This window comes from Lissotriton helveticus, chromosome 2_1, assembly GCF_964261635.1.
Source record: "Lissotriton helveticus chromosome 2_1, aLisHel1.1, whole genome shotgun sequence".
In the NCBI taxonomy this organism is placed as follows: domain Eukaryota; kingdom Metazoa; phylum Chordata; class Amphibia; order Caudata; family Salamandridae; genus Lissotriton; species Lissotriton helveticus.
Genome location: NC_136059.1, coordinates 1,392,688,180 through 1,392,714,811, shown reverse-complemented (window position 1 = coordinate 1,392,714,811; position 26,632 = coordinate 1,392,688,180). Strand labels below are relative to the sequence as shown.

The 26,632-nt window shown below is 47.5% G+C and overlaps 1 protein-coding gene across 1 annotated transcript in view; it reads right to left on the bottom strand.

The window, feature by feature from the left end:
- Positions 1-26,632, bottom strand: part of GAK (cyclin G associated kinase) — a 1,786,158-nt gene that overhangs the window by 880,512 nt on the left and 879,014 nt on the right. The window contains exon 14 of the mRNA XM_078676333.1: positions 24,529-24,651. Coding sequence (XP_078532459.1) covers positions 24,529-24,651 — 123 coding nt within the window. The remainder of the gene's footprint in view (positions 1-24,528; positions 24,652-26,632) is intronic.

Sequence of the window (26,632 nt, the reverse complement as noted above, 5' to 3'; positions counted from 1 at the left end):
TTTTTGTGACCAGGGGTAACAGGGCAGCATTCAACAAACGTTCAAATTCGGCCAATAAGGTCGATTGAGGGGGGGAAACAGGATTATTTGATGTGGTCCCTGCTTTATGTGGCGTTAGAACAATTGGATTGGCGGGGAGGGATAAGAAGCTACAACACAATGGATTGGCATTTGAAGGAGTATCCTCGTTGTTAAACAGGATTAAATCAGGGGATACAGGAACAGCTTGGGTGGTACAGGTTACAAGATCAGTGACTTTGCCCACTCTGGGGGGGGTTAATATATCAGGCACATAATTAGTGCCGCACACGGCATTTAGCTCTTCCCAAACAGACATCATGGGAGGACTATGTAGAGCCCGTTGACGACACAGGACGAATGAACATAAATAAGTATGCAGTATTATGTCTCTGTACCTCTTATGTTGGGACCATGTGGGGTGGCCCGCCCCGTCCTCCTCAGGTCCTGCTCAGCTTTTACAGGCGCCTCCAGGCGCGAAGGTGGCGTCAGGGACGCGACTCGGCCGCCGGGGCACCTGGGGGTTGTGGTTCTGTGTCCCCGGTGTCAGTGGCGTTGCGCTATTCGGCCGTTCCCCTCACGGCGCTTCTCCCAGGAAGGTCATCAGCCGTTGCCCTCACGGCAGGAATAAAGTCGGGTCAGAGGCCCCCCTCTGAGCGCTCGGCGCTCCTCGCTTTTACAGGCGCCTCCAGGCGCGAAGGTGGCGTCAGGGACGCGACTCGGCCGCCGGGGCACCTGGGGGTTGTGGTTCTGTGTCCCCGGTGTCAGTGGCGTTGCGCTATTCGGCCGTTCCCCTCACGGCTCTTCTCCCAGGAAGGTCATCAGCCGTTGCCCTCACGGCAGGAATAAAGTCGGGTCAGAGGCCCCCCTCTGAGCGCTCGGCGCTCCTCGCTTTTACAGGCGCCTCCAGGCGCGAAGGTGGCGTCAGGGACGCGACTCGGCCGCCGGGGCACCTGGGGGTTGTGGTTCTGTGTCCCCGGTGTCAGTGGCGTTGCGCTATTCGGCCGTTCCCCTCACGGCGCTTCTCCCAGGAAGGTCATCAGCCGTTGCCCTCACGGCAGGAATAAAGTCGGGTCAGAGGCCCCCCAGAAAGGTATATTTATAGGGACCACAGCTCCGTCTTGGACAAAACTCGAATCCAGTATTTTACGGGTGCTAGAGCGATGCTGTCCTCAAACGTATTTATCCCCAAATTATACAAGGGCCTGAGGTGTAGAATGTCCAGTCCAGCACTGACAGGACCATTTTTCAAACCGGTTTAAACTCATGGAGGGGCATAACAGAGGCCCCTGCAGCTCATGCGTCGCCTCCCCCCACCCCCACCAAGGCTTCACGCACACTGAAGGGGCCCCCCCCAGTCCCTTCTGATGTGAATCTGAGGGGCTCCTTCAGCATATCTTGCAGGGGGCCCCTCACGTTTTGTTACGACACTGACGTCATGTATGCTCAGGAGAAGGTTAGAGATCTTGTATACCTATCTGCCCTTTAAACAAGATCGACAAAGTGTATATAAAGAAAGTTTGTACAAGAAAGGATGAGTGGATGGGGCCTCTTGTCTAGAGCGGTCAACCTCGAAGCGGGGGAACCAGGTTGGAGTCTCGGCTGGGACGCTTAACATCCTGTGATCCTGGGCAAATCACTTAATCTCCATGTGCCCAACAAAAATGAATAGTTCGCCTGTAACACAACAGGTGCTCATGTAAAGCACTCTGATACCTTCGGGTCCAATTTGCACTATTTAACACTCCGAAAAAAGAAAAAGAAAAAAAATACACCAAACAGGACTTTCGTTTGTGGTTGTTTTTTAATGTGTTCTTCTTTAGAATATGCGAACAGGTGCAGCCAACTCATTTCGCCTTATCACAGGCTTCCTCAGGAGTGCAAAAATGCAAGGAACACCAATGTCAGTATATATTCACTTGATAAAAGATACAAACTGCCAAATACATATTGTGATCTGACCTACAGTATGAAAACCCACACCACATAAACCACCCATTACACAAGAACAATATCGGAATGAATTACAGAAACAAAGGGGAAACCCGAAATAAGTCAGACATAATACCAGAGAAACATGCTCAATTCTAATCAGTCTGACATAACTCTAGGATTTGCACAACACCACTATACAATATTACAACCAAGGGTGCACCATATTCAAAGTATTAATGATAATCTTGGAAAATAGTGATTAGCCACAAGAAGTTTCGTAAATCTAAAAGATATTTATAGATTCTTCTGGTCAACACTGTGAAAGCCAGCCATCGTGTTTCGTCCAAAAGAAAATGGATTTTTTTTAGGGCAAATCTATGGTTTATCCACTGGATATTTAAATATCGGAAATTCTCACCATATCTCAAGGTGCTCCCAATTAAACACTGCCCTTTTACAGAAAAATCATTGGTGTCGGGCTTCAGTAAAACAGGGTTATACCTTGTAAAAAAAAAAAAAATGGATTTGTATGTGTTGTAGCTTGATAGTTAATTGAACTATGGTATAGTTAAGGTAGAGCATTCAGGGTCTTAGCATCAGCCGTCCTGTTATATTCGATATCAGTACCCTAATATAGGTCCAGGGAACATCGTACACTTTCCCTACATCAGCTCCCGTCATTTCATATGAACGACCCTTATACGGACTAACTCCAAATAAGGAAAGACTGCCTTGTATGGACATAATGCCTTATACGTTCTGCAGCCTTTTATGGACTAAACCTTTCACCTAGTTCATGACGAGGGTGGGTTCTGCCTGATCGATACTGCTAAGAAGTCATCCTTACCATATATGAATAATTAATAAGTACACTCTCCAGGAGGTACACTTCACCTCTCCCATCTACGCACAAGGTTTAATCCCCAAACGTCATCCTCACACAGAACAATGGGAAACACACGCACATAGACTGTATAAATACAACACCTCTTGCTATCAGTAAGCCGGAGGGACCCGAGACTTCAAGGCCGACACACTGACCAGAGACGCTACGGCTCCGGCATCACATCCCTCCAGCTGACAGGTGTCTAACCATCCCTTGCAGGGTTCAACTCGAGACCAGGACGGAGTCCCACACACTCACTATTCAGGTATGGGGTTGGACTAAATCCTAGCGGGATTCTTGGCTCTTAGATTCTAGGTTATTAGGCTCATTAGCTTTTTCGCACCTACTCACATGCTAGGTACACTTAGGTACGACTAGACAGGTATATTAGGAGGACGCACTTTATTTTATAAATGCATTCTATATACATGTATAGGTTTGTGACCATTGCAAAATGGTAGAAAAATACTATTTCTTCTCATTCACTGTACTGCTGGCTACAGTCGTAACAGCGCACTTATTCTACATGAGAAGAACTACGGTACAATAAATTCTTATTGTAAAAACGTTCGACTGTTTCCTCTCTGTATCTCTCAGAGTAAAATCAAGCAAGCACGAGTGACTGGGTGAAAAGTAATATATTGTTTCCACGAGTCTGAGGTTATTGTGTTCTAAAGTTGCACAAACTAATCTCTGATAAAAGGAGATTCTAGTGGCACTGCAAGCTAGCTAATGCAAACCATAGGCTAATATATATGCGGTGGGGTGTACACAGACCCACCAGTATATGTTATCCGTAATCGTCGTCGGTCCTGCATGACAGGGTACTTTTTGGAACTACACTACATGACGCCCAACGTGGTCTAATGGCACACAACGTGTCAAACCTGGTTTGCCCAACGTGGTAAATACATGACGCACATACTCAACAGTAGAATGTGAGTAGCTCACTCGTGCTTATTCTCAGAGACCCTACTTACAAAACCCAGAGAGGTCTGGAGTAGGTGGGGGAAAACTCTGCCACAGTTGAGTAGGCGAGATATTCTATGTATTGGTTTTTGGTTAATCAAGCTTGAAAGGAAATATTCCCAAAATTGTGCATAAAACCTTTGCAAAAAACTCTTCATAAAACTTCCTTGGAAAGTTAGCCTGCGTTCCAAAAACACAATGGTTGAACAAGAGGAAGATTTAAACCATCTGCTGAGGGACTTAATAGGTCTGGTGAGGTAGATGCGGATGCAATACATAGTGCACCCAAAGTAAGACAAACACAATCAAACTACTCAAACATGGGTTACAAGCCAGAGGACGTGCAGTCATATTTGTGATAGAGGTACATGAAGATTTCAAAACAGAGGTATTCTACTCATGGGTTATATTCCCAGCAGCCGATGCTGTAACAACAAAATTTCATCATTACATATATGATGACATTCAAGTGGTCTACACTCCAGAGGAGATTGAGGTTCCACATACTTTCCAGGAACATATTTTCTGGTTTAATGGCGCCCTACCCCACATAAAACAAGAGCAAAGCTTGGTCATTTAGGGATTCCAGGAGCATCATGGCCGATATTAGCGACCTATGCACCACATCCAGACATTGACACAATGCCAGGTGATGAACTAATTTTTCAACTCAAAGAGTTGATAAAACTTTACAGAAACATGACTTAAGGACACTAGCGGTCCAACCTACAGTAATAACAAATACTGCAGCTCCTACAGAGAGCTCAGGTCACTAAAATGACTCCACAAACATTACACGCGGTAATGGGCAAAGTGCCCACAAAACGTGAACAAATTCCTTTCTGGGTAGCTCAAAAGATAACCCAGTTAGAAGCAGTATTTCCAAATACAACACCATTTGAAAAACACAGAATGTTAACAATCTGTTTGCCCATGGGGATTACACCACAGTTCGAGGATTGCACCTCTTGGGGTACAGTCTTTGCTGCAATATATACTAGAACACATGGTATTCCTTCATTAGCAGTAGTACCAGATGCATTAAGACAAATACAAAACGACTATGGAGCAGAACCTGCCCTAAACTTAGGGATGAAGTTATTAATTAACTACAACCAGGTGTCAGGCATAATACTAGCTAATATTAAAGGGGAAGCAGCATCAGTGGCAATCCGCCAACACCTAAGGGGGTTCTCACCAGTAGATCAGGAGGCTGAACTACCCAAAATAATTGACACTGCATATGCAGAATTAGGCAGGGATAGTTTGGGGGGAGGTAAAGCTTTGAAACCTCAACTACAGGGCAGTCCTGAGAAGGATAATTTTAAACACGCACCTATTTCTTCTAAAAAGAAGTGGGATAATAAAAAAGAAAACTCTAAAGACAAGAGATCTCAGTCCCGAGGTAGGTCTTCTCCACAGGAGCACTCTGAAAAGAGGTATAACCTCAGCAATAGGGATAATATTAGGAAACCTGACAGGTATCAGGATACTGATACACGTTCCTCTAGTTCCTTTCAGGGCTCGAAGAAAATCTCCGAAAGGGAAGGGCGGTCAGTAAATAGAGAGGAGCGCACACAGTCCAGAGACAAGCAGCGCGTTCAAGACTTTACTTCTAAAAAAGAAGATCCAAAACCTCAATTTAAGAAAAAGAAAGTTGCTGGTCTGAAAATAAGACATGCCCAGAATTCCGAGGATACTACTTCTGAACGAGGAATGGGCTCTGACGATGCTAGACAGTGCGGCAGAAGTAACAATAGCTCGCCTGAACCTGAAGGAATTTCTGGTTACAGCGGAGTTCAATGATTACATCACAATGAAAAAACCAGACACCAGGGTGAGCGTCCCACATAGGTTATATGAAGTAACACTCCAGCTGGAGAGGGACAAGCCCAGGAAAGTGAAAGCTCTTTTTTGGAAGAACTTATCATCTGGTTATGACATCCAGTTAGCAGAGCAAGATTGGCCGCCTGCATTCGTTATGGAGTGCCCCAGGGGAGAAAGTATAATTTTTCCTGCATTTTCCAACTATGTTCTCATTCACTTAAAACATGCTTATGCGCAGGAGTGGGCAGTAGCCCAAACTCCAGCACTGAACAAAAATCACGCAGGATGGGATGAGAACTCAACCTACCACGTGATCCTGTTCAAAGTTTCACCTAATGCTCAGAGGCAATATCCTATAAAGCAAGAAGCTAAAATACAGGTCAGGGAGATCTTAGATCAACTTGAATACCAGGGGGTCATTGGAAAATGTACCTTTCCAATGAACAATCCTTTGTTTCCTGTGGCTAAACCAGACAATACATATTGTCTAGTTTTAGATTACAGACATCTAAACTCATGCACAAAGACATTTGCTGTCCAAAATGCACATAGTGCCACATTAATGAATATCATTGTGCGCAAAAAATACAAAACACACTTGATATCTCAAATGGATTTTTCTACCAAAATATAGCGCCTGAAAGCAGGTATTTGACCGCCTTCAGTGCGTTGGGGTCCCAGGGACAATTTTGCAGTTTGGCACAACTGGACAAAAACTTGCCAGGTGTATTTTTTAGCGAGAGTAACAGAGTTACTTCACACATTTGATGAAGCGTGGTCCTATGTGGAGGATATTTATCTAACAGACAACGACTTAGAGAAGCACTTTACCAGGGTAAGCACCATTATTATGGGATTTGCCCACCTCGATGTCCTATTTTTAGGATATGAGCTGTCAAGTGAAGGCAAAAGTCTGGCACCAAACTTTTTAGAAAAGTGTGCGCTGCTCCAGCCTCCAAAATCTTTAAAACAAATTTACAATCAATATTAGGATTCCTAAATTTCGGCAGGACATACATTTAAGGTTACGCACAAAGGGTAAAACCTTTCTATGAATTAATAAAACCTGACTTTTCGGTCAAAGATTGGACACAAGAACATACTAATATTCTTTGTTTACTCCAGGAAGACATGATTGCTTCCAAACACTTCCAAACATGTGTAAACGTATGCCCCTTGGGGATATGAATAATTGTGGGTCAATGCGGGTACACTTATTTAACTTTTAATGAAGGAAAAACTGTACCAATCGCATACAGATCACACCTGTACACAAATGCAGAAATGCATTTCACTTCACCAGAAAAAAATCTGACAGCCGTTCAGACTGCGGTAGCAAGAGAAAGAGCACTGGCTCAGGGGAAACAAATTATTGTCGTAACTCCAGTACCAGCTTTAGAAGCCGTTACAAAAGCAAGCATCCCGAATGCGAAAGCGTTACATTCCAGGTGGATACAATGGGCTAATTCTCTTACTGCAACAGACGTACCAATTACTTACCTTCAATAATGGTGTATCTGGTAGAGACGATTCTAGCCGCAGATTCCTTAACGTAGAATTATCCTCAGGCGTGAGACTGGATCCGGAAAACTCTTTTTTGCCACAGCATCTCTGTGTGCCCGGGGCGGCACCACGGGACTCCGCCCTGACGTCGTCTGCGGGCATGACGTCAGCGAGGTCACATAAGCCCCGCCGCGCTGACATCAGTTTGCTTCGGAGAACTTTTCCGCGCCACCACGCGGAGCCAGTGCAAACAAAAAACTGTGAGAGCATGGGAACGGTGTGCAAGTAGTATAAAAAAAGAAGAAAGGGAAACAATCCCTGGTGAGCAACAGCACCACAAAAGGCAGTGTCCGCACTGCAGACCAGAACACCAATGACCGAAATAAGAAACATGGCAGCAGCCCACAGGGCAGACCTATAAGGGAAGGGAGACACCCTCCCAGGGGACAGAGGAAACCAAAGGACCTGCAAGAAAGGCAGCAGACCGAGAAGACCGCGGTCACAGGCAAAAACAAGAAAGGGGGAAGGTCCTACAACAGACCCCCCCCCCCCAAACAACCCCCACCCAGGCACGTCGAGGCCCCACACAAGCAAGGGACCGAGCACCACCCAGAGACCTCCACCCACAATGACTGCAAGGGGGGGAGCTGCAGAAGCAGGGGGACACAAAGGACACAGGAATCCACTCCCACAAGACCAGCCAGAGTGCACAACCATCAGGAGGGAAACGAACAGGACAGCCGAAGAGGCAGCCAACCAAGGGAGACGAACACAGAAATGTCAACCAAAGGGGGTGAGAACACCCGGAGAGCCCAAGCCACCAAAGCGAAGCGAAAGCGGAAGGCCCAACCGAGGAGGCAGGGCCCCCATAGAGGCAATGCACCAAAAGGAGACCCGAGTCGAAGGCGCAAAAAGACGGGCTCTCGCAGAACGGGGAGGAAGGGCGGGTCGTTAAGGAATCTGCAGCTAGAATCGTCTCTACCAGATACACCATTACCGAAGGTAAGTAATTGGTACATCTGAAAGAGACTACTAGCCGCAGATTCCTTAACGTGGAAAAGATACCCTAGCCATAGCCAGAGGGGAGGAGGGACTGCGAGGTGAGCCCCCCCACCCCCGGCCCAAAGGAACATAGAGCCCAAACAGGGGATGCAGGAAGAGGCAAGGGAGGATAGAACAGCCCCCAAGGGCAGGAGCCGCCGAATCCCAGGGGAGCGAAGAAGACTCCGCAAGAAACCAACGACAGGAGCCAGCAGCAGAGAACACAACCTCCAGACCAGCAAAGGGACCACTGAGTGGAAAAGCGCCTCACAGCAAAGACAAGAAGAGAGGAGAAGACAGCACACACCGTGGCCCACTGCGGTGGAACACACACACACAACACTACAGTGCACCGCCGGAAGCCCGGTAGAGGCCAATAGAAGGGCACATAGCACTTAGAGCACAAGGCAAGCTAAGTCAAAAGAGGCCAAGAAGAGGACCCAGAAAAGAAGCGGCCCAGAGGCACAACCTGGGACGAACCCGGGGCATCAGCTCACCGGAGCCGACACAAAAGGAGGGCAGCAGTGCCAAAACGAGTCAGACCAACCGTCTCAGCAACAATAAGACAGGGCCATCAAGGAAGAGAAAAAAAATGAAGAAAGGCCGCCTCAGGCGGCATACAGTGACCTCGGGGAACCAAGGAACCCGAGAGGGCAGACACCGCCGCCCAACAGAGAAAAGGGACTACACAATAGTCAACAAGTACCCCACCTGGGGTAGGACACGTCCCCAAACAGTACCAGGGGAAAAAACCTCTTAGGGGTAAAACCCCGCAGCAGAGGAAAAACCAAAAGGACCGCAGACAGCACCGCAGGCGGTTTAACAAGCAGCCAAACGTACGAAAAAGGTGAAGGGCCGAACCAGCAGCCGAAGGCACAGCGAGGACAATCTGACCTCAAAGGCCCACTCCAAACAAAATTAGACACATATGTAACCTCGAGGAGTCGAGGGAAGAACCGGAATGAAACCACCACAGGGTCGAAGGTCCGACCAGCAACCAAGGGCAGAAGGGCCAATGAAGAGCCACCAAGGCAGGCTGTAACCACAACCAGACTGAAAAGACAGCGCCCCAACGGAGCAAGGGATAACCGTCTCCCAAGGAACACACCAGAACCTACCACCGAACTCACGAAGGATGAGGAGGACGGAGGACTGCAAGAAGCCGCTGAATCGCAGAATCTGCGTGGGTGTTAAACAGAACCACTCCCGTCAAAGGGCAAATCGACGAATCGTTCCCGGATGTTTTCAGGCAAGACTATCTCGCAACCAGACGTGGCGCCCGAGGGCAACCCAACACGCCATAGCACGGCCAAGACAGTCCGCTACATCCAAAGCGGAACGCAGAATGTACAACGCCAACTTGCGACCATCGAGCACATGGTTCCACAGGTCTGCCCCTGCTCCATCAGCAGCGAAATGGGGCACAAGGGCCTCCGAGGAATCCTAGAGGGCAGCTGTAGCCCGAGCCAGAACACAGAGCATGTGGAGCGCACGCAGAGCGGCGCTCGAAGAGACAAAAACATTACGCCCCCAAGAGTCTAGTCAACGGGCCTCCCGCGACAGGGGTAGCAACACCGAGGGCAAAGATGGAAAAGCAGCCTGAAGGACAGGGCCCTGGGCGGAAGGATGGGAAGAAAGGCAAGCAGGCCCATGCGGAGCCGGGCGATGGCGGCGAAGCAATGGCTGAGGCACCGGGTCCCCTGAAGCAGGGCGTCCCCAGGCCCCCAAAAGGGAATCATGGAGCGACGCTTCAAACGGAAGCAAGGCCCCCCCCACCAGAGCACTGGTGGAGAACCTCCAACAAATGGTCAGGAGGCACCTGCGCGATCGGGAAGCCCATCTGCAAAATCCCGGCAGCCCGGGTGATAGCCCGGACAAAGGCGACGCCTGCCGCCGACAGACCGCGCAAAGGCGAAAGCAAGTCTTCTGTGGGAGAAGGCTGCAAGCTTAGCCTCCCGTCCCCACGCCCCGCCGGTGGAAGGAAAGGCCCACAGAGAAGGGACGGAAACCCCACTGAAGAGTGGGGAACCTGAGGGCCCTCCGGAGAAGACGAGACAGTCGCAGGGACGGCGCCAAGCAAGGGGCGGAACCACGGTCTCGGAACCCGCGGCCGCGGTAGAGCAAGCCCCGGAGAGAAAGTAACTTGGCAACCGGACTCCGGCGAGGAACAGACCAGAAGGCGGCAATCGTCCGGAGGTGAAGGAACGTCTGGCGAAGAGTCGACGCACCGATGCCGAAACAGCACCGGAGAGACCTCGACGCGTGCCGGAGCGTCCTCTACCGGGACTAGCTTCAACACCGGCGCTGCGTCCCCCGAGGGATCGGGCTCACCTCCACAACCACTTGTCGCGCAGGACAAGGCGAAATTGCGCCACCACGACCCCGGAGGGGCCCACTGCCGCTGGAGAGGGGCGTGGGGAGGTACCCCCCGACCCGGCCTCAACCCGCGGCGCCATACGGCCTGGGAAAGAAAGCCACTGGCGCCAGACCGGCGCCTGCTCGGCCTCTAGGAAGGCATCCGCCTGTCCAGAAGGCCGAGGGGAACCCAGGGAAGACCCCCATGCTCCCAAAGGGAATCATGGAGCGATGCTTCAAATGGAAGCAAGGGCTCCCCCCACCAGAGCCCTGGTGGAGAACCTCCAACAAATGGTCAGGAGGCACCTGCGTGATCGGGAAGCCCATCTGCAAAATCCCAGCAGCCCGGGTGATAGCCCGGACAAAGGCGACGCCTGCCACCGACGGACCGCGCAAAGGCGAGAGCAAGTCTCCTGTGGGCGAAGGCTGCAAGCTTAGCCTCCCGTCCCCACGCCCCGCCGGTGGAAGGAAAGGCCCACACAGAAGGGACGGAAACCCCACCGAAGAGTGGGGACCCTGAGTGCCCTCCGGAGAAGACAAGACAGTTGCAGGGGCAGCGTCATGCAAGGGGCGGAACCACGGTCTCGAAACCCGCGGCGACGGGGTAGAGCTAGCCCCAGAGGGCGCCGGAGAGAAAGTAACTCGGTGCCCAGACTCCGGAGAGGAACAGACCAGAAGGTGGCAATCGTCCAGAGGTGAAGAAACATCTGGCGAAGAGTCGACGCACTGACGCCGAAACGGCGCAGGAGAGACCTCGACATGTGCCGGAGCGTCCTCTACCGGGACCGGCTCCACCACCGGCGCTGCGTCCCCCCTGAGGGGTCGGGCTCACCTCCACAACCACTTGTCGCACAGGACAAGGCGAAACGGCGCCAGCACGACCCCGGAGGGTCCCACCGCCGGTGGAGAGGGACGTGGGGAGGCACCCCCCGACCCGGCCTCAACCCGCGGCGCCATACGGCCCGGGGAAGAAAGCCACTAGCGCCAGACCGGTGCCTGCTCAGCCTCTAGGAAGGCTTCCGCCTGTCCAGAAGGAGTCCCGGTGACCCCCTGTGACGCCACAGGGAACCCCGTAGGGCTTTGCGGCGAGGCGGGGCACCGTGGGTCAAGGAGGGGGACCCCGTAGGGCTGCACCCCGCCAACACCACATTACCCACTCCCGAAGCCACACCATGCAGCAACAGGGACGGATACATCAGCGACTCCACAGCCAGCCCTGCACGAGGCGAAGAGGCTGCGGAAGTCTCAGGGAGAGGGGCTGAGCGGAGGGAGGCCTGCAGAGCCGAAGCAGGCCTCCATCTTAGCCCTGGGTGCCCCTTCGCCAGGAAACGGCGGATAGGGAGCCGACATTCAAGGACGCACGTCCCAAGAGGAACTTGCGCCCCCCGCCAACCGAGAACCAGGCCCTGGAGGCAGACTGGTAGACTTACCCACCGGCGAGCGACGTCCAGGGAGCCGCGGGGGAGGGCGGCGACGCAGCCGAAAGCGGCGATTCATGGACCCCACCGGGGAGACGAGGTCGACCGAGACAGACGGGCCGACAGCAGCTTCATCCGGCGCTCCCGCTGGCATGCGTCATAGTCGGTGGAGTCGTGGTGTTCGCCCAAACACCACATGCAGATGGGATGGGGGTTCGTCGCCATCATCGGACGTGCACACTGATCGCAAGTTTTAAAGCCCGAAGGCATTGCACACAGTTCCCCAAGAAAAACGAGGGAAGGCCTGAAAACAGGCAGCAGCAGAGTAAACCAGATCCGCGTGGCACTCGGAAAAGAAGAAAACTGATGTCAGCACGCCAGGGCGGGTCTTATGTGACCTCGCGAACGTCATGCCAGCGGACGACGTCAGGGCGGAGTCCCGTGGTGCCGCCCCGGGCGCACAGAGATGCTGTGGCAAAAAAGAGTTTTCCAGATCCAGTCTCATGACTGGGGATAATTCTACGTTAAGGAATCTGCGGCTAATAGTCTTTATAAGATGTTGAATACAGATTTGATCCCAGTTTAAAAACACAGGCATTCCTGCAATATGAACAAGAATATCCTCTAACAAATTAAATCTTGCCTCTTGAACAGTATGAATATATAATATACACTGACGGATCTGTGCAACCGGTTATAGAGAGTAAGCAACAATATTTGTTCAGCGTTTGCAATCGTAAAAGGTCGCATGCATGATGGCAAGCTCCATCCTCGTTGCACAAAGACGCAATCTCCAGGAGTCTGCACAGCTCAGTCGGCAGAATTAAAAGCACTGATACTGGCACTTGTAAATACGGATCGAAAATTCCCCACACTAATCATGTGTGATTCCTTTTACTGTGTACAGTTGTACAATGAGTACTTACAACACTGGGAACAAAACAGTTTTAAAGATGCAAAAGGTGGCACAAATAAAGCACAAAATGCTATGGGAACAGGTATCGGAATTGAAATCCGAGCTATCGAGGACTCGCGTGATCCACACACTGAGTCATCAACGTGATGGTGTGCACGTTGAAGGGAATTCATTGGCTGATGAAGCCGCAAAGAGGGTTGTTCGCACTGTTTCCATGTCTGCGCTGACTCGTTCAAAGACGAGAATAAACAGACATATAGGCAGCACGGGAGTACCTAAAAAATTTCCACTTAAATACTCCAAGTTAGATGCACAAAACATTTCATATGCTCAGATTCCTGGAGTGGGGAATAGAGTAATACCGAATATGGATTGCAGGCAAGGTTTAATATTAGCTGCACACAAGGTCTTTGGGCACTGCGCACATAGGCGTTACAGAGACTATTTCTTTACTGAAACAGCGCTATTGGTGGCCAGGGTTATCTAAGCAAACTAAAGACTATGTCTTAAAATGCCGCATCTGCCAGCAGATGAAAGGCTCCACTGTTGCACGCCGGGCACAGATGCCCCTACTGAAGTCAGACAAACCTCCTGCATGTGTGTACTTGGACCATTGCGGCCCCTTACAAATGGACGGGGTTTACAGATTTATCATGGTGGCAGTGGATTCCTGATCAAGATTCCTATGGTTATGGCCTCAGCGTTCTGCTGATGCTCGAACTGTTATAAAAGTTTTGCAAGTCTTTATCGGTACATACGCAATTTGCACGTTACACTCTGACCACGGCCCTGCGTTTACCTCTCGGGCTTACAAAGAGGCCATGGAAGGAATGGGCGTAGCATTGCGGTTCTCATCTCTGTATCATCCTGAGGGAAATTATGTTGTGGGGAGAAAAAAACGGGACTTAAAGCAGTCGTTAACAGATAGGGTATTAGTCAAGGGTGGTACTTGGTTCATACACCTTTATGGGGTCCAGCAGGCATTAAACAACCAGCCAAGAAACTCACTAGGAAGTGTTGTGAGAAGTTGGCCTGGTATATGATGTTCACTATTCTAGTGAGCACCTTGCACCAGTCCAAGAAACCCTTTTGGTGATGGCTGTAAAGTCAACCTTATAGACCAGCTATCCTAGTGGTAGCATGGACGAAGCAGTCTTAGGCTAACACTTCAGAGAGCATGTGAAGCCAATAGTTTAACCAATAATAATCCCTTGAATACCAGATGAAAGGACTCCACACAAGGTATATATCAAATATATATGTATTTATTACTAACACAACCCCTCTGCACTCTTTATGAGGTCAGAGTTCGAGATACAGCACAAGTTACTAAATAAGCATACTATAAGTTGCACAAATACAATTCTGCCCTAGGGGCCTCACGAACCATATACTAAAGAAGTGGTATAAGAACCACTGCAGGAAAGGTGAATAGGTCTAGGGCCTAGAGAATCGCGGGGGCTACACAGGACTACCAAAGGATTGGGAGTAGGAGACCCACAGGACGCGTGTGCAGTGTCTAAACACACATGCCGGTTACCATAGAAAATCAATGGGAATTTAAAAGTTACAAAGTAATTGATTTAGGACACTTCCGGATGGACCACGGGAAAACCCAGTTAAACTAGGACACTTGGATAGTTACTACCCACGGGAGCACCGGAGTACTCGAGTTACCTCACCCAGGGAAGCCGGGTGCATAGGTGTGAAGTCATGTCAGGTTTCGTCATTGAATCCTATGGAGAGCTGCAAGAAGATGCTGTAGGCGACCAGGAGGAAGATGTCCAGGTGGATCCAAGGGTGGATCGGATTCGAGAAGAACCTGAAAGCAGAGGGGACAGAGTCTGGGTCACTAGCCAGTGACCAGGAAGGAACCACGAAGGAACCAGGCGATGTTGAGATGCAATCAGGTGAAGATGCGAAGCTTGTCTCTGCAGCCACATGGACCAGGAGGCGTCGACGATGACCAGTAGCTGGATACGGACTGTCCCACAAAGGATCTCACTGTTGGCGGTATCGGCTTCCGTATTGGAGTCAACAGTCCTTGGCAAAGGCAACCCATGCAGAAAGGGAAGATCGGCTTCTAGTTCAGACCAGCAAGGTCTGGGGAGCTTCCCCTTTACAGGAAAGCAGGAGCAAGCAGTGTTGTTTCATGGTGATGTCTTCAGGAGGGCCACTAGCCAACGGGCTAGCAACCGCGAAGACTCGTCGAGGAGAAATGCAGGCACAGGCCCCACATGGCACTCGTGGAGTGTGGAGGGCTGAGCTTCGGTGCACTTATGGCTCGGGGTTGGGGCTTCTCAAACCCCAATGCACAACTTCGAGGACGCCTCAATAGCTGCCCAGTTAGCAAAAAGCAGGTTTTGCAGGATGTCCGGTTTCACGTCTCTCGTGTCCGCCACGGGTCTCAGCTTTGCTGTGGATGTGGGTCGGAGTCAGAGAAGTCTGGAAGTCCAGAGACTGCGTCGCTAGGTCGTCGGGATCCAGCTGGAGCGTCAACGAAGCAAACCAGCTAGTCACTGGTGGTGCCTGTTTGCACAGGGTGATTACTCCTTGACCACAAGGGAGATTCTTCAGTCTTCTAGTTGCAGTAGAATGTCGTAGGTCCAGAGTTTCGTTTCAGTTCAGGATAATCTAAAGTCTCTAGACTCAGCTCCTACCTATATAATGATTTGAGGGGCTGGATTACCTGCTAGGTCCCTCCTATGGGTGGGACCTGCGAAGGGGGTGGTTACATCCCTTTCCCTTTGTCCAGTTTCGCGCCAGAGCTGGGGCTGGAGTGCCCCAGCAACTGGTTTGAACCGGGCTATGCATGGGGCACCTTGTGTGCCCCAGGCAGTGTCTCATTTCATTCAACCCACCCTGCCCCACTACACAAGAGCCTGTCTGGGGAGGTGCGAGCACCTCCCAAGGTAGGAAACCTATTTTCCAGGCCTACCCTGCCGGAGTTTTGTCCAGCAGCAGGAGGTCAGACTCGTGTCTGTGGCAGCAGCATCCATTTTGTGATGCTGAGGCTCTGTTTAACTTTAACCGGGTAAAGCTACAACTACAAGTCTTCTCCCTCTAGAAGGGTGGAATGCTACCCCTGCAGCCACAACTGGCGGGGGAGTAGTATTCCAAAGCGTGACACCTTACACGACATGTTTTGATAAAGCCAAACCAAAGTTAGCAATAACCGCGAGGATTATAATGCACTTAAGAGTATATGGTATGGCTATATCATAGAACAGCTATAAGGACATGGTTCCAAAAGCTGCAGACAAGCTCAGCTCATGCTAGAGCACCATCTCACATAAAATCAAGCACTCTGCCTCCAGGATTGTTAAGGCCTGCCATAGGAGTGACATATAGGTATATATGTGTCTATATATAATGGTAGGTATAGGAATACTATACCTAAGCAAGGGGTGATTACACAACCTTGCCCCAGCTGAGTGATCAGCCAGTTGTGTCAGTTTGGATGGCCAGCCAGGGGTGGCATAATACATGCTGCAGCCCCTGGTAGGCCTTGGATGCACCTATGCTCTCGGTACCTATGGTACACTATACAGGGGCTCACAAAGGTGACCCAATACCCAATTTGATATGTACCTAAAGTACATGGTATGAATTTAGAGAGAGAACAGCTGGGCTGTGGGTCTGATTAGCAGGCCCACAGCCACACTAGAGTCGAAAAACCAGTGGATCAGAGCAAAATGTGGGGGTGAAAATAGGAAGCAGACCCTACTGTCCTACAAGTGTCACTCCATATGAGGTCCTCTATGGGACACTAATATGGGTACCTGATCTTGATTGTGAAGGTGCAGTGGCGGATGAAAAACCATTTGATATCCATGATCATTTAGCTGTTTTACAGGATCTAAAAGAATCCAGGACGAAACAAAGCAATGTCCATCTACAACAGACCGCCCCTGAAGAAGTCAAGGTAGTCACGGCAAGTCCTGTCTGGCTTCCCAAAAGTCGGGGATCTGGTCAGAGAGAAAATTGCAGACAAAAAGGAATTTGGACCTTCTTACAGAAAAGCTGTACCAGTCCTTGCAGTACACGAAACAAGAACTGTGCTGCTCCCGCCTCTTGCCGGAGAAAAGATTAGTCTCAACCGACTTAATCAAACCACACTATGTTGCTAATACTAAACAGTAGGCCTATTGGACTCTGATGTAGCAGACGTCCTCCTCTAGCTACAATCCAAGAAGTTCAAACAGAAAGACTCATCACGTTTGAAGAGCCACCTGTAAGGAATGAAGGACTGAGCAACAATGCTATGGAACTTGTTCCACTTGAACCGAACATTCAAATTCAAAACGAAAATTAGAATAATTCACAAGTTGCAATTCGACCAAACGCAGACATCTACATCAACTTGCCTCATCGAGAGGATAGTAAAATTTCAACTAATCCCGATGCAATTCCTACAATTGATCGAACAGCATCTGGCTATTTCATTAACTTTGATACATTTTCACTGGATCCAAGTGAGCCGGAAACTACGCCAGACAAAACACCATTCAAGCAAGAATTAAAGAACTTTCTTCTCTTTCTTCAAAAGACATACCTGGTATCACCTTGGATTGAACTCTGGGTAATTTCTGGGATAATGTTTTTCTTTTATGGCTAGGTTTAGTATTGACTTTTAGCATGCTTATTAATGGACATTATCTTCAATGAGATTCCACAGCCCGAAAGGTCAACATCCTCCTGAAGCCACACACATCGTCACATCGTGAACAAAGAGACTTGTCATCAGTGAACATCACAGCTGTTCCTATACCTCATGGTATAGTATGGGACAAATGATTTTAACATATTCGGACCTACCAAACTTAAAAAAATTAATCATGTATTTAAAATCTCATAAAGTGATTTCATTACTTCCAGTACATTTTCTGATGATTAGGACACTGAAACAATTAATAACATGTTTTCTGATCTGGAAAAAACTGCTGCATTTTCTAATACTGAAATGTTGGAGGGTTCATCAGACTATGACAAATTGTACTGTTAACTACTAAAGTACAATAGATCAGACCCCAATTGGAAGGAGTGAGTGGTTTGGCCCATAGACACAAACACATATCATAAGCGGTTCCTGCACATCACCGAGGGACTTAGTTTACATAGGCCAGACCCACGATATGTACAGAGAATATCCAGGGGTAGTGACATCCTATAGTGTTGGGAAGTTGTGCCTAGATTAGCTACAAACCTCAACACTTACAGTGGTAAAACAACACTTAGCTTTACTTTAAGAAATCTTGGGATTTACCATATAAATTTCGATGCCGAAATGGGGATCGAGATGTGTTTCTTAGTGGTACAAACTGCAAGAACGCTTTAAGCGGTTCTCTCATTTGCCAAGACATTGTTTTACCCAGAGCCTGCAATGGTTCAGTTTCGAATTGGTCTTGCCACATGAAAGGAACACCAGCTGCTGTGATAACACCAGCGTTTGAGCTACTTTCGAATGGGAGTTACTTGAAGCTGGGCGATCAAGGTTGTTGTGGCACGCTTCCAGGCATTACATATCTGGTCACTGTGAACACCAGTGTTACTTGCTGTTTGCAGGTATTGTTTCATCCGACAAACACAGCCAAGGGAGGCGCTAGTATGGCCTTCGCTGAATGTTTTGCTGATACAGTTTGATGCTTGGAGCAGAATGAAAGCCATGCTTTTACAGCAAACTGTGCCGTTAGCCTCCGCTCAAGAAAGCTTTGAACTGCAAGTTGCAAGGTCCTCAACAGAGATACAGGTACTATTTGAGACCATAGGGTCCAGATTCCTTAGCACTGTCCAAACAATCCTCTGCAGTTATTCCTAACTTCATACTCTCCGTGTTTGGAAGCATTTTCGTGGGTCTACCTCTGATCCTGCTCGCTGTAGCTGGAATCCTGATTGTCGTTTACCTGCTTCGCAATGGATGGACCATCCACCAGCAAGATTGCAAAAGCTCTCCAGGAGAAATAATACAGTGAGCGCATGGTACAGCATTTGGGTGCACCTTGCCTACGGGAACTAAGTGCTTCTTGGTTCCTATCCTTCAGACCAGTCTTTGAGGACTGAGTCGTACCTGTTTTCCGATGCCTGTTCTACGGAAGCGAATGCGAGTTGGACATCTGTCTGACCCCTCTGACTTAGACACCAGCGGACATAGACTCCAGGCTGGAACCACTGTGGTCCCATGCTCGACTCTGTCCACGACGTATTCCCATCTTGACACATGCCTTCCTTGAGGAACCGTAGGATCCTTTTTTGACTGAATTAAATTTCAGCTCCAACATTGACACAGAGGTTTTAATTTCAGCAGCGGAAGCCCACATGCAAGCTGCCGGCAACGAGGAGTTACATCTATGCACACTTCACGTGATATGCAAGGTACTACAATGTTTGTCCCCTACGACAGCAGGCAGCGACAATGTTCTGTCTCCCAGTCATGAGATTTAATATGAATCTGGCTCACCATGTGCTGAGAACAAATATGGAACTTTGACTTTCCCTTCGTTTACTCTCGAAAGAATTTTATTTTCCAAATTGACACTTACTATCCAGTGCATGGCCTTTTAAGTATGCTTGCAGTAGTTCAAATTGTGTGATCAAACTCATTTAAAACTGTGATTTGCAGATCTTTACCACAATATCAAACATTACCAAAGAAACTTTTTCCTCGTTTTTTTAATCAGTCTTTAAATGAAAATGTTAATGTTTTTAAACATTTCAAATGACTGCTTGATAATTTTATGCACTGACACTGTTATCAATGTGTATTTGACAATGTGTATTATTATTGTTAAGTATTAGGTGGAGTGGGTGTTATATTCGATATCGGTACCCTAATATAGGTCCAGGGAACATCGTACACTTTCCCTACATCATCTCCCGTCATTTCATATGAACGACCCTTATAAGGACATAACTTCAAATAAGGAAAGACTGCCTTGTATGGACATAACGCCTTATAAGGTCTGCAGCCTTTTATGGACTAAACCTTTCATCTAGTTAATAATGAGGGTGGGTTCTGCCCTATCGATACTGCTAAGACGTCATCCTTAGCACATATGAATAATTGATGAATACACTCTCCAGGAGGTACACTTCATCTCTCCCATCGACGCACAAGGTTTAATCCCAAAACGTCATCCTCATACTGAACAATGGGTAACACATGCACATAGACTGTATAAATACAGCACCTCTTGCTATCAGTAAGCAGGAGGGAACGGAGACTTCAAGGCCGTCACACCGACTAGAGACGCTGCTGCTCCGGCATGACATCGCTCCAACTGACAGTGATCTAACCATCCGTTGCGGGGTGTCCAACTCGAGACCAGGACAGAGTCCCCCACACTTACTATTCAGGTATGGGGGTTGGAATAAATCATAGCGGGATTCTTGGCTCTTAGATTCTAGGCTATTAGGCTCATTAGCTCTTTCGCACCTACTCACATGCTAGGTACATTTAGGTACAACTAGACAGGCATCTTAGGAGTACACACTATTTTATACTGTACTGTACTGCTGGCTGCTATATCTCTGTTACCGTGTTACAGTCGTAACAGTGCACTTATTCTACATGAGAATTACTGCACAATAAATTCTTATTGTAAACACGTTCGACTGTTTCTTCTCTGTGTCTCAGAGTAAAAACAAGCAAGCAGGAGTGACTGAGTGAAAAGTAACATATTGTTTCTACAAGTCTGAAGTTATTGTATTCTAAAGTTGCACAAACTAATCTCTCTGATAACAGGAGATTCTAGTGGCCCTGCGAGCTAGCTAATGCGAACCATATGCTAATATATGCGGCGGGGGGTTTACACAAAATCAGTCTGCCACCAGACCCACAGTATATGTTATCCGTAATCGTCGTAGGTCCTGCATGACAGGGTACTTTTTGGGACTACACTACAGTCCAAGGTGAGACGAACAAAAGAGAATGTTGGAACAATGCATGACATCAATGCGTGAGAGTGGCTCTATAGGCTCTGCATGCCATTTGCAGAGTGGAACGGCATCAGTGTGGACTTAGACAGCCCCCACCTAGTGTTGTGCAGTAGTACTGCTAAAAAAAAAAAGTTTCCCAATCCAGCCTGATGCCTCAGGTATATTCAGAAGGTGAGGAATCTGTGGCTAAAAGACTATCCAAAACAAAATCAGGCTTACTTGACAGTTGGTTAAAGGGAAGCTCCTTTAATTGTCTTTCAAAGCTCATGAATGCGGGGTTTGTTCTGTTATGAATTAGGATGGAATTCCAGATTTTGGGGGCATTGCCCAAGAAGGAGCGTGAGAGGGCATTTTGTTCGTGGTTTTTTGGATGAGAAGCAGAGTTTTGGTCCCCCTTAGAGTTCGTGTCTAATCTGCCTTGACTAATTTGGACGCAAAGTATGTTAATTTCCCAGTGTGCAGGACTTTGTGAGTGGGGGCAGGTTGTTTTGACAGCAACAGGCTTTGTTTGGGAGCCATTTGAGATTTTTCAGAGAAGAGTAGATTTAATTGTGTCTTTTTGCTCCAGTGACCATCATTGCTGCTGCATTAAGTGTGGCTCTTAAAGGTGTGATTTTGCAGTGACAGTGACATTCTCTTAGTCCAGTCTAGACAGTATCAACTCTTGGGTGGCAGTTTTTAAATTGTTAGGGGGGGGAGAAAGGGCTTGATTTTGTGGAGGAGTTTTAGGTTGTAGAATGCCCTGTTAGCCAAGTTATTTATATGTTGGCTCATGCTGAGGGTTGGGTCCCAGGATATCCCAAAGGATTTGATGGATTTAGATAACCTTGGTTTGCAGTTAAGAGCATCAGTGGCGTTTAGACACTCTTGGACCTGGGTGGTATGCCCATTATTGGATAGGAGTTGGATTTCTGTTTGGTCTTGGTTGAGTTTCAGGTGGTTGCGTGACAGCCAGTTTTGGATTTTTATGACAGTGGTGTTTAGTCTCCGTAGGTCTTCAAGTGAGGTTGTTTTCTAGATAGATCTGGGTGTCGTCTGCATAGAAGTGGTAGAGGATGCTTGATTGTTTGAGAATTGATGCGAGGGGTTCCATGTATATACTGAAGAGTGTAGCAGAGAGGACTGAGCCTTGGGGGACACCCCTGGTTACAGTAAATGTGTCAGAGGACAAGTTGTTAATTTTTATTTGTTGGGAGCGATTGTGAAGGTAGGAGGAGAAACATTTCAGGACCAGGCTGTCCGCTCCAATCCTTTTCTGGAGGGATTCTAGAAGCAACTTATAGTCAACTGTGTCAAAGGACGCTGATAGGTCTAGGAGGATGAGTAGGCACCATTTGTCCTTGTTCAGTGTCAGGTGTATATCATTAGTGATGTTCAGTAGAGCGGTTTCTGTACTACATCCTTTTATGAAGCCTGATTGTAGTGAGTCGAGAAGATTGTTTGAGTCAATGTGTTGGTTGAGTTGGCAGAGAACACATTTCACAAGTATTTTGTCCATAATGGGAAGGTTGGAAATAGGTCTGAAGTTGTTGAGGTCGTCTAAGTCAGCACCTGGTTTCTTAAGCAAGGGAATGACTTGCCCTAATTTGAGGCAATTGGGGACCAACCCGTTGCTCAGGGAGCTATTTATTATCCTGTCCTACAATGGTTTTAGGGCTTGGTTGAGGTTCTTAGCCAGAAAGGCCGGAAGAGGATCAGCTAGGTGAGAGGAGGACTTGGTATTCACGATCATCTGAGAGGTCTTCCTCCGACAGCGTGTTGAATGTCCTCCAGCTCTTGAGAGTTAAGGGAGATCCTGGGTTGGTATTGCCATCATCAGGCTCCGGGTGGGACGACACCACCTGTGAGTTTGGCAAGGATGTAGGTGCGTTAGTTTCTTCCATGCTGAGAGTTTCCGGTGGATGTCAGAGTGTGGTGGTCCAGGGATAGTTCAATCTTCGTGATTTTGTCATTTAAAAATTTCACGAAATTGTTGCAGTGCTCTTTGGAGACATGGGGGTTTGGTTTAGGTGGATCTGAGGTTTGTTGTTTAATGATGTTGAACAGTTCTTTGGGGCAGTTTTTTGCTTTGTCTAGTGCTTTGTGAAAGAATGCGGCTTTTTCTTTTACAATGTGATTTTTATTTTTTCAACTTTCTACTCTTGAGTTGATGAAGGTGCGTTGGGGTGGGTGTTGTTCTCCACAGTCTTACTGTTGCTCTCAGTTGCCCTCTTCCTATATTGAAATATTTGTTGAACCAGCCGCTGTAGGGAGTATCTCTATTTTTTAATAAGTTTCCGGGGATCTAGATGGTCAAGGATGGACAGAATTGTAGTGTTCTAGTGGGACGTAAAAGCATCTGTTGAGAGGTTGACAGTTGGGGCAGAAGTAGATTCATCATTCTGTCTGAATGAAAGTCATGCACTTCTTAGGGTATGGGGGCTGGATATAGGGATGAAAAGTATGCATACCAGCAATCTTCTGTTATATACGATTTTGGTATTAGGATTTTTTGTTTATTGGTGTTTGCAATGATACGTCAGAAGGTACGAGCTTCTCTGGTCCTCACTGCCCCGAGACGACCTTGCAGTCTGCTATATTCACATCCTGCGTTCTTCTCGTTCAGTATTATTTTGTCATATTTCCTTTCTGCTGTTATGTGTTCTTCAAAGGTTTGTTAGGAAAGGCACTAACATACTGCACAGTTCAGTTATATGTGAGGGTGGAACTGTAGGCTTAAGAAATCTACCAACCTGAAATAGTAATAAATTTAGTTACAGGGATGGAGGTCTAAAGGGCAATTTGGCCGTGCACGAAGGGCTGGTCTGACAAATCAGCATGTGACTTTTTTTCTGCAGTTCATGGGCCTGTTTTATGGTCAGATGAGCTGGTGTTTACTGTTGAGTTCCCTGATATTACCACAAACATTAAGTGCAACAAACAGAAATGCATCCAGTCTCGAAAACCTTCCAAAATGCCTATACAGCGCATCTTTGCATGTTCAAAACTGACTTGATTTGCAAATGTGGGTGCCTATTTTAGTTATATCGTATGCTAATGGAGTGTCACTTTTAGTTTGGTGACTGGGCCCACTTTTCTGCACCAGCCCGACCTTAGTTCGTTTTTAAGGGTAAGGCAGAGCCTTGCTCAAACTCTTCACTCTTTAGTATGGCATATTTATTGGAGATATAAATGGTATGAAAGATTTAGAGCACTGTTGGTGCTGACATTGAGACAGGAGGTAAGAACTACAAAATTGAGGGGTCACGGTTGCTTTCTTGGTGTTCTGTTATCTTGACTAAGCTAGTACACAACATTTTCTTTACATAGTTTAAAGCTTCAAGTTGACTAGGTGCTAACAAAAAAGATTAATTAAGTTAAAATGTGTTAATCATGTACATGCTCCAGTGCATTTCTACAAACGCTGGATTGCTCAGATACATTTAACTGGATGTATATTGTGTATGATTTGTTCACAACCAAGGAAAGTAAAACAGTTTTAAAAAATGCTATAGTGCTCTCATTTAGTGGAAACTTGTCAGTGAGAAAAACAATATGCAACTTACATTGCACCAACCATGAAACATATGGGTATGACTACGGACACAAAGTTTGTCATCGCATTTATCGACCCTTCAAGACGTCAATGGTCTAAATGTATATTGCTTTCTGATTCTAAGTATTACTCTATAAGCCAAAGCAACAACTTTTCCACATCAGAAAAAATTAAAACAAACACAACTTACAAGGCAGTGCACAATACAAACATTCTTCTGGTCTTGCTTCAGCCACAAATGCATATTTTTACAAATACTGTACAAATTCTGTAAATTAGGAGCACGGCGTGCAGGCCATCCACATTCAGAAACCTACAAAAACAAAGAATTATTTTATACACAGCAATGCATTACTTATCCTTAGCATCTTTGTTAGAGGTGAGGATTAGAGTACTACAACTATATTGGTTGTTCTTGCCCCAACAATGCTAGCACAATGATAAAAGACTACTTATAGGAGTTGTATGAAGACAAAATAAAAACATTTCACTTTTATTAAGTACCAATTTAAAGATGTAATTCCAAAGCACCATTTCAATTGTGCGCAGATCTGGAAAAAACAAAATATACATTAGTGTATATATTTCATTCAACGTTAGATCTATTATTTTAGATCTGGCCTAAAAACAACTTGAATCTTGAATGTGTCAGCATCACGTCATAAAAATATTCCTAAATAAAAATAAAAAAAACACAGCTATACATAGAGGGATTTCGGTTCAGCTCTCTTCATCTAGTCACCTGTTCAACTGTCATTCAAATTTTGCTTCTACTCCCCACAACATACTTTATGGTGCAATAAGTCAATCCACATTGTCTCTTGTGCACTATGGGCCATGACAGTTTCCCTGATCACACTTGCACACGCACCTAATACGAAGCACACATCGGTGCAATGGCTGCAGGGTCAAAGCTTTTCTTTGCCAGTGCTTTTCTTTAACCTTTCTTCGTCTTTTAGTTTTTAGGTCTCGCTGGCGTTGCAGCGCGAAGCGCTGCTGCCAACGAGACTTATAGTCGCCTTGCTCTCTCCCAAGGGAGACAGAGCTGTGCACGAGCCGATCCAGACCTGGGCACGAGCCGACTCAGGTCTGTGAACGCGCGGGAACGCCAACGTGCACGCTAACGGCGTCACGCTCCTGTCCTCCCGCGTCTCTTCCGAGGCGCGCTCCAGGCCGACTTGCGGTGTGCGTGCTCCAGCGTTTCTGTGGCCGGAGGTAGACGGCATGTGGTAAGTGAGGGCCGGGGGGATTTGTTTGCTTGTTTATTTTGTATTATAGAGATTCCCCCTAGGTTGTGGTTTCTCGAACTTGTGATGGTTAAGTTTACCCCTTACTTGTTTACTATACATGTCAGAAACTAACAAAACAAAATGAGAACTAAAGTCGGCAGCATCAAATCAGTATTCGCCTTAAGGATCCCCCGAGCAACAGCAGTGACGTGTGTATGGGATAAGCCCCCCCCCCCCTTCCCCCCCTGTTTGCTCCCGATCATCTCTGAATCTCCCGGGCACCCAGTACGGCGTAAGCAGTGTTGGAGCCATTTGCATTCACTTTGGCGAGTCCTGAAGTATATAGAACAGAAGTAAATCCTCACCGGTATATCAGCGGTTTTATATGCCAAAATATACATGCGAGCTTTTTTTGGTGTCATATATGCCAGAGAAAATGTAAATTAATGTTACTAGCGCATTGATGGCCGTAGCTTCAAGCACATGTTTTTCATCGATCAACGTTGCACTGACACATGTTTTTCATGTGTAAGCACAACTGCTGCTTTTCTCCCTGCAATGTGTACACCACCGAAACTGGACCCAGGTGGAGCCAGTCGCACTACAGAAACTGCATGCCTTGCCCAGCATGTGACCAAGCCGAAAGTTACACGGTACCCTCCGCCTCACACAGAAATATCTGGTCCGCCAAAACATGCTATTCGTATGTTTTGCTGGCTTTGTTTCTGGAGGGTTGCTTGCCAGGCGCATGAAGGGTGATGGCACATGTCCAGCCTACTAGTGGGAGGACAGAAACTTCTAACAAGGATATTACATTTCACTCAGTGCTGTCTTGTGAAATCGATTAAGAGGCTGGATGCTTTGCCCCCGAGGATGGAGGCGGAATGAACTACCCTCCAACACGAGGGTCAGATGTATGGTGTGTGTGTGGTCGGGATCACGAGGACGGGGCAGCGGTGCATGCCTCTCCTTCTGTAGCACAGAAGCCTCCATTTCTTTGATGAAAAACTCTGTCCAAACAGTGGCTTAATATGTGGGTGTCTCGGAATAATAATGAACTCCTAT